The 9118-nt window shown below is 38.8% G+C and overlaps 2 protein-coding genes across 2 annotated transcripts; one reads left to right on the plus strand and one right to left on the minus strand.

Moving 5' to 3' along the window:
• The first annotated feature begins 377 nt into the window (after positions 1 to 377).
• Positions 378 to 5519, plus strand: LOC141828580 (uncharacterized). The gene is made up of 4 exons (XM_074716034.1): positions 378 to 675; positions 763 to 1161; positions 3790 to 4186; positions 5117 to 5519. The coding sequence occupies exons 1-4, from the start codon at positions 450 to 452 to the stop codon at positions 5310 to 5312; spliced, it is 1218 nt and encodes a 405-aa protein (XP_074572135.1). The 5' UTR covers positions 378 to 449; the 3' UTR covers positions 5313 to 5519.
• A 1829-nt stretch (positions 5520 to 7348) lies between these two features.
• Positions 7349 to 8646, minus strand: LOC141826710 (putative WRKY transcription factor 11). Its single transcript, XM_074713992.1, has 3 exons — positions 8003 to 8646; positions 7781 to 7909; positions 7349 to 7698 (listed from the first exon to the last, which is right to left on the minus strand). Exons 1-3 carry the CDS (start codon positions 8608 to 8610, stop codon positions 7548 to 7550), a joined length of 888 nt encoding a protein of 295 aa, XP_074570093.1. The 5' UTR covers positions 8611 to 8646; the 3' UTR covers positions 7349 to 7547.
• Positions 8647 to 9118: the final 472 nt, after the last annotated feature.

The following is a 9118-nucleotide window of genomic DNA, read 5'->3' on the forward strand; positions in this document are numbered from 1 at the left end:
TGACACTTCAACCTGGATCTTAACCATTAGAAAGATTCTTGAACTTGGCCTACAGGAGAGCCACGTCATCTTGACCACCCGTATCAATTAATATTCCAAATCAATTCTCAAATGTTTTTTAATTTTCTGTTTAAATAGAGAAGGGCACCCCTATTTTTCATTTATAAAGAGTGACTGTAGAATCAGTTATAAAGAGAACTTGACTCGAATTTTCAATTAATTTTCTATAAAAAAATGTTTTAACAGCGTACAAGAGATAATCAATAGTAAATTAGTGTTTTTGAATATTTTTTTTTATAATTTGGATATTTAATTTTTTTTATTTAATTAATTTTGAAATAGATTTTATAGATCACTGAGCATTTTGAAATTGTTTATGTTTTTGTCTGATAATAGAACAGATAAGCATATATGATTCCGCAAGAATTCCAAAAACCCTAGTACCAAATATGAGACGTCACCTACTCCACCACTCCCATCTCCTCGTCCGCCGCCTCCGCCCTCCGCCTCCCCGGACAGCCTTCACCTCCTCGGCGCAAGTCCCTTTCCTCAATGCCTTCCTCCGCCCTTTCTCCTCTTCATCCGACTCCGAGGTCGCTGCTCCTCCCGAGCCAGCTGCCTCCCTGGCTGAAGCCCTCAAGGGCCATACCCTGGCCGAGGACGTCAGCAACAAAGGTGGAATATTTTGTCCCTATTACCGTCGATTTATTTCAATTTATCGCTAAAGGTAGGAGCTTTTCTTTCTCTTTGGTGTCTGATTAGAGCTGAAGCGCCGACTCGAGTTGTACTATAAGGAGGATAACGAGGAGGCTCTGGGGTCGGTTTTGGAGGCGGTCTTGGCGCGGCGGGTGTCAGGGAAGCACGAGGAAACTGATGACGAGCTAATGGAAGAGCTACGGATGGCCCCGCTCACGGATGTGAAGGATCAGGAGTTTGAAGATGATTTCGAAGAGATGCATACGACGGATGAGGAAATCGATAATCTTTACAATGCCAGGCAGTATGTGGAGAAAAAGCTGATGAAAAATGAGTACTTCAATATGAATGACCAGAAGTGGGATGCCTTTGTCCGGGAGGCCACTGAGCAGGGATTCCTGAAGGACACCAAAGTGTGCGAGGATATCCTGGAAGACATGGTTAACTACGATAAGCTCCTTCCAGGTTAGAATAGTAGCAGTCCTTGATAAACTTTTCTGAGAAGTTTTCCTTGTTTGCTTATATGACGATCATAATCACTGCATCTATTTTTATCAAGTCAATGCAAATTTTAGATTCAATTGCTAAAATGCATTTTAGTTTTCATTATGTCACAAGACTATGGTGTATTTCTTATTATTTGAATGTGTTTGCGAACTACTTGCATTCGAAATAATGGTTTTCAACTATATGATTTGTATAACTTGAGCATTAAATTATGTTCGAGAATCTGCAGTTTTCTTGGTTGTGGACCCTTGTTGAAGATAGGGTGTTTTATATCTTCCACTTTTGTTCTTAAGTTTGTGATTTGTTATGAAAAAGATGCTTGATTTTAATTATTTTGTGCTTGCTAAAAATCCCATATATTCCTTTTTACATCTAAAAATATTATTTTAAAAGATGATCCATGTAGCATTCCAGCACCATTGCATGTTTAATTCTTTATTACATTGTATTATCACATCCGTTTTCATTATAACATTAAATCAATTTAATCAACTTATATTATACAAGCTGCAGCTGGATATCTTAAATTGACTTAGGATGACCAAGCTAGGGCTTGATCTGAATTTGATAGTCATAGGAAGACTAAAATGAAGAATATGAATAGTCATAGTCATGTTAAAGCCAATGAATTTCAATTGACAAACTGAGTAGAGAAGACATCTCTTAGTTACAAAAAATGCAACACAATAGTTCCAAATTGGTAACATATGCATGATTACTACTGTATTATGAAAGATTCTTATCCTTATATATAAGATAAGTTACTATAAGAGTAATTTCAAATATCCAACCATAGGCAACAAAATAGCATGATGAATCCATCATATAATTGAGTTGGGGAAAGACAAGAAACGAATTGAGTAAAAAAAGAAGTGAGAATGAGATTATTTGCACTATATGTGCAAATAATATCAGATAGATCTTTTCCCTTAGTAGAGCATGAATCTAAAATAATTGAAAGGGCATAGGAATGCCAAGTGCCCACCCGTGCTATTTCGATAACGACAATGATGGATGGCAGCCCAAAAAAAAAGCCACGATGATAAGTCTTTTGCGTATGGATCATGCAATGCTAATGTTGATAGGATCATTGTTGTTGGATCGAAGTAGCTAGAGGGGGTGAATAGCGATTTGACCTAGATAAAGTATTATTTCTCTTGTGTATTCTCACAAGGCTAAATTAACAAGTTAGAGATGAGACAAAAATGGAAATACAATAGTCAATGCTAACATAGAAGAGATTTATGTGGTTTAAAATTCTCGATTCCTACTCTACAGCCTAATTATCTAATTGGTTGATCAAGCTCAAAATTTTGTCTTTGGAGGTGGAGAAACCTCTTATAGCAGTAATATCTTCTTTACAAAGATTTAAAACAGTCATAAAAATAGAAGAATACCAAATCATGTAAAAATGGCCTTCTAGTAGGCCTTAGTTACATTTATCTCGGTTTGGTGGTTCAGTAGCAAAATGTGGTAGACGTTTGTGTAAGGATATCAAGAATAAACTGCGATCGATGCTTATATAGACAAGCCTCCACAATTGTCCAACAATCACTTTTTAAATTACTTCAATGGACTAGAATCAGTTAATTCCCTAATCAATTGAAATTGTCACTAGTCTACTCAAATCTAGTTGAGTCTACTGGTCCCCTTTTTCAGTTGACTCAAGCTCAACAGAGTGCATTCTGTTCCAAACAGATTGCCTTTAGTTGATTAGGTAGTCAACTGAAGTCAACAGTTGATCGGAAGGTTCGTAAGCCTTCGCAAAGCTCTGAGATCGAGCTTGGTCACTGACTAAGTCTAGGATTACTCTCTACAAGGTCATACAAGTATGTTCCCAAATAACGAGCCTGAGACTCTCATAGCTCATTGTCTTTGGCTTTCTCAAATTTGCCCAAGAGTTGCCCTCCCAGGTCTTCCATGTGTGCCTAAAGGTCGCACCTCCAGTACTTCATCCTCTTGCTCAAAAATTGTGCTTCCATGCTTCCGGGACTTTACCATTTGTCCAAAGACCTTGCCTCTAAAATTTCATCCACTTGCTCAAAAGCCTTCGCCTCTAGGACTTCATCCACATGCAACCTGCCAAGTCCACTCAAACTCAATGCACATGACAGGCATACAAACAAACTCAACTTAAACTCTTTTGCCATTCATCAAAACATTTCAATCAAACCTGAAAACATCTTATCCAATCCAACCACCTCGAGGCTGATCTCACCAACAAATCTTTTTTCTTTTTACTTCCTATTTTCTAAGGTTAATAATGGCATAAGAGAATGTTGGCCTACAATTTGCATGTGCTTCTTTCATCCCCTATTTATACAGAGTTCAAGTTTGCATTATACTTGTACTAATTATTTTTTTTGTATTAACATCATTTTTGTTTACTGATCATCATATGTTTTTCCCATGCCATATTTTTAGTTGAAGAGAATCTTAACTTACAATTTTCATGTGCTTCTTTCATACCCTCTTTATACAGAGTTCAAGTTTGCATTATACTTGTACTAACTGTTTTATTTTTTTGGTATTAACATCATTTTTGTTTACTTATCATCTTATGTTTTTCTCATGCCGTATATATAGATGAGGTAAAACAAAAGGTTGAGGCAAAGTTCAATGAGTTAGGTGAAATGTGTGAAAGAGGAGAACTTGAACCTAAAGAGGCCTATGATCTGTTTAAAGAGTTTGAGGATAAAATAGTTATGGAATGCATGGAGGAAACGGAAGAAGAACAACCCCCTGAGGAAGATAAGAAAGTAAAATCAGATGACCCACCTGGTGAAGGACCTATTTTAAGATGGCAGTCTCGTGTTGTATTTGGTCCTGGTGGTGATGCATGGCATCCGAAAAATAGAAAAGTGAAACTTTCAGTGACTGTTAAAGAGCTGGGCCTTTCACGGTATGCTTTTCGCAGATTATGTGAAGTAGTTGGAAAAAGGTATCATTCGGGTAAAGATGAGCTAACAATTACCAGTGAAAGGTATGCTAATTTGCTCATTTCATAATAATCCAATTTAAACTTAAACAGTTAGGTCCCTCTATGTTTTAACTAATGGCCTGCCCTTTGGTTTCTATTGTCTGTGCTTGTGAAAACAATGTTAACAAACCTGTCATTTTATGTTTGTTCTTGATTACACTTTCTAACTACACTATTTGTAGATATATACGTATTCTTTTCCCATAAGTTATTCACTTGTGTGTTGGTCAAACGTACTATTACTGTAAAGATGAACTAACATTACCCAGTGAAAGGTATATTCATGTGCTCATTTACAATGATACAATGTCATCTGAAACAGTTAGGTCCCTCTTTGGCATCAACTTTTTAATCTGCCCTTGGGTTCCCGCATAATGCATGTGAAAACAATGCTATCTAGACTGTGTCATCGTATGCTTGTTCTTGATAACTCTTTCTGAATAGTTAGTCCTTAAATAATCCCTTGTAGAGTATAAATCATATCTACAGTAATAATCTAAATTCGTTTAATTCAACTTTAGACAAATTAACAAACAATAACTATAATCTATATGGATTGCTTGGATAGGTTACCGTACATTGATGCATGCTACCTAGCTTATGCTATATATATTGTGTAGGTTCATATTACATAAATTGATTAGTTTGGGATATTATTTGGCATATATAAAATTCTCAAATTCAGTTAATGTTGAGTTTTATTGTCGATATCACTAATGTTAGTTCTTGAGGAATGCATCCCCATCATATGTGCATCATGGGTGGCTCAATCAGGTTCCACATACATACGTTTGACATTTTGGTTGAAGTTTATACCATTTTGAAGTCTAGTGGTAACTTAATCACATGCTCAATGTTTGACTTGGTGGGTCAGTTTCTTGATATGTATTAAATGAATCAAAATACTAAGCTAAATTGCCTTGTTACTATTAGGTTTGAACACCGAGAGGAGAACAGGAAAGATTGCCTTAGGACACTGCTAGCGTTGATAGAAGATGCAGAGACAGCTGATGAGTTGGTAGAAAAGGCTCGGCATGCTTACGTCAAGGATAGACTGAAAGCCAATCCTCACTTTATGCAGAGGTTGAAAGCCAAGACTGCAAAATTACAATCAGTTGCACCTGCATAAAATGGATGATGTTCTCATATAATCCTTGTGTTTCACCTGAAATTTGATTCTTTCTACTCTATTCTAACTTTTCAGAAGTCTCAAATTCTCAGATACTGATGTTTCCCTTGAGAGAAATTTTGTCTCATTAAATAAATTAGGGTATGTTTTTGTACATGTTTATTTTGGTTGGTGCAAGCAATGAAGAGATATTACCAGTGTGTCATTTACCCTTCACATTTTTGTCTCAGTTGAATTGTCCATAGTGACTAATCTAATGGATCCATCTAATTGAGAATTATGAATGATCTTGATCATAAGTTGTGCTCTGGATTATCAATAAATAAAAATCCTGATCTAACTCAGATAATCCCTTAATGATTGAACAATTTTGACAACCATGAACTATGGAACTATCATGCTTCCTCAAGGCATTGAGATCCTGCAACAGATCAACATTTCAGTGTTTGTTTACACTCGTGACCGACTTAGAAATCTCCCATTCAATTCCTCTGCAGTAACAAGTGAAATTTATTATTTTCAGCGGTTTTACACGATTAATTTTACGACATCTATGAGAAAGTAAATCGAAATACTACAGTTGACCACTATAAACATTTTCATTCAATTCCTCACGTTAAGACGTGTTCAATATTCCCATTCAATTCCTCACATCCTTAAAGATATGTTCAATATTGCACGCATAAATTTAGATCTACCTTGTCATTGTCCACGATGTGAATGAACAATAATAACCATTATTAGGTGGAGAAGTCTCTAAAAAATACTAATTGTATAAAAACAAAAAATTAATAAAAGTCAACTTGGAGAGGGTCAATGTCAACTTTCTCGGCATGTTTATTGCATGTATTTTGAGAGTTACATCGTCGTATTGGAAAATTTTCCATGTGAGACTCTTCTAGAGTATACTGTGATGCGGTAGGAATTTATTACCTTAACGCATCACACGATATTAAAATCATGATGTGTTATCAGTCAAAGAGGTGTTGATCTGGACCTCTACTCAATCTTGAATTCTGACTTTGATCTTTATTCAATCTTACAAATCCCGAAATTCAAAACTACCAGTTATCCAATAAAAACCTAAGATTCCTAATAATAAACCAAAATCCCCTACACGATTAGTTACAAAAGCTTTTTGACAAGCACTTGCTGCAGTCGATTGTGTGAACCAAAATCCTATTAATAAATAAGAACACATTCCCACTAGTTCCCAAAAAATATAAATTTTTATCAAATTTGAACTGGTAACTAATCCCAACATAGAAGCATTGAAAAAACTCATATAAGTAAAAAATCTTAAATATCCTTGACACCAATTACATCTCAACCTTAGACACATATCTTTACTCGGTCTCGAGTCCCGATCTCGATCTTTGTTCAGTCTCGAGTCTCGACTTCGATTCTATCTCATGCGTCAACCTTATCTCAGCCTTAGGTTTTTCTTTGTTTGTTTCTAAGTTGAGCCCGTAAATATGATTCGGTCGTAAGATCATGAAATCTTAAGATTATTTTCTTCAAAAATAAAAAAATATCTCAAAAAATATGGACTATTAAAACTCATATATCAGAGTATATCATAAATGATAGTACGTATTTCGAAACATATATATTAAACGGATATTGATATTTCAGAAATTGGATACATTAATAACTTTATAAAAAATTATTCATATTCATGACACAGATTGCACAAACATATTCATATTCTATAAAATTTTAATTTAAATATTAGAGTAGCTTATTTAAATTCACTCCAGTGCTATTTTAATTCTCTTTTAGAGTATTTTTCAAATCTCTTCATTTCTTCTAATAATTATCTATGAGAAATATGTATATTAATCTGTTCTGATGATCGATGATTTGATCATCGACTATATTTCATTGGAACATAACGAATAAATTGTTTTAAGAAAGCTTTCTCGATGTATTTTAATATTTAATGAATCACATAGATTATATATATATTAGAACGCGGCAGGCCCGTTGACTTTTCATCGATTAAAGGACAAAGAAGGATTAATGGCAGCAATGAATAAAGGTCGAAAAAACTGCCGCACTTTTCTTTGTCGGTCAGAAGGTCTACATTCCAAGTTCGAATTCTATCTTTACAAGTCAAACGACCCTACAAAAAAAAAACGAGGAACGAAAAATAGGAAACAATTAACTTAATAGAGCTACTGGTAAAGGAACTGGTCGCCGGCGGAGTTGAACCGGTCAACGACGAGGACGAGGTCAACCGGACGGCTTCTCCACGAAGGTCTTAATCTGCCCGTGCCGGTGCTCCCCATCGTACGTCACGATCAGCATCGCCGGGTCGTCGGGCGCCCGCTCGACGTGCTTCCGGGCAGGGCAGCCCTTAACGCTGCTGCACTTGTAGTAGCCCCTGCGAGGACAGGAAAGAGACGGTTCAGATCGAGCCACGAAGCGAAGGGGGAGAAATCGGACGTCTTAGATCCACTACTGACCTAGGGTAAGGCGAGCCCTTGATGGGCTTCTGCCCGTACTTGCGCCACGAGTACTCGTCCGCCGGGATGTCTGCGTTCCTCGAGCTTATCGCCGGGAGGCGCACGGTAGTTTTGTCACGGTTCTTCTTGCTAAAACATGCCCCAAAGGAAAGAGTTTAGCGAGGAGTGGATATTGGCTAACGTGCGCGGAAAGGGAAGAACAGAGGACGATGGGAGGCGTACCTTTTCTTCGTGCAGTGGCAGCGCCCGGCGGAGGCCGCCGCCTTGAAGTCGTTGGCGGAGTGGGAGTGGTCGGCGCCTTGCTTTCGCTTGTTGCAGGACGCGAGCGGTGGCTTCCCAGCTGAAGGGACGAGAACAGAGGGTCCCGGGCACAACTTGCCGGTCACGCTGCCGTCGCCGCCGGTGAGAGACGATAGGAAAGATGAACTGGATACAGACATCGTCGCCGAGGGGTTGAAGTTCTCATTGGGCTTTGTGAAGTCCAGGGTCACGGTTTGATGCGACGTCGCCACCGGCGGAGGAGGAGGAGGAGGAGGAGGAACATCGGGCGCGAAGTTTTGGGATACCGACGGTTCCACGGCTGGCGGGGATGGAGCCGCGGCGGGGATGGGGCCGCGGCGAAAGCGGGCGCGGCCGGTCCGATTCAGGACGGAGATCACCTGCTTGAACCTGGACACCGTCTCATCGGCGATTTCGAGGCAATCCGGCGGCGACTGCTGGTGGGAGAGCTGGAACACGAGGCGCTCCAAGCTGCGGAGCCCGACGGCCGCCGCCTCCCGGACGGCAGCCTGCTCATCCCTTTTCCCGTACCCCATCGAATCGACGGCCATCCCCGACGATCCCCCTAAACCACTGCAAAAATCGTAGCTCCAAGAGAATCAAATTAAGATCTGGAAGAGGAAGAAAGGAAAGGGAGGGCTTAATAAAGAAATGAGTAACTGGTCAACGACCAGGCAGGTTTCTAGATCGAACGGCCGATATCTCATCAAGATTATCATCAACTGGTTGACTTTTTGCAGTGCCCTGGCAAAATTGCAGAAGAAGACGTAAGGCGGAAACAAGGGGCATCGGTTCACGAGTCAACCCTTTGAAAAATCGAGATAGATTTGTCTTTTCTCTTTCAAATTTTTAAATTTGTGAGGGACTTCTGAAAATTAGATTATTATTTTTTTTAAAAAAAAGGAAAGAGCAGTTGAAATTTCACCGGTAATTGCTGAATAATTGAGGTCTGACTTTGCTGGCTGCCATGTTTAGATTTGACTTTAACCGAGAGCCGAAGGTGGCCGGTCACTCGCCGTTGGATCCACGGCAGTAGGTGAAATCCATGGTCAACGAATA

This window comes from Curcuma longa, chromosome 4 (assembly GCF_044706935.1).
Source record: "Curcuma longa cultivar G26 ecotype Majalengka, Jawa Barat chromosome 4, ITB_CL_G26_1.1, whole genome shotgun sequence".
NCBI classification, from domain to species: Eukaryota; Viridiplantae; Streptophyta; class Magnoliopsida; order Zingiberales; family Zingiberaceae; genus Curcuma; species Curcuma longa.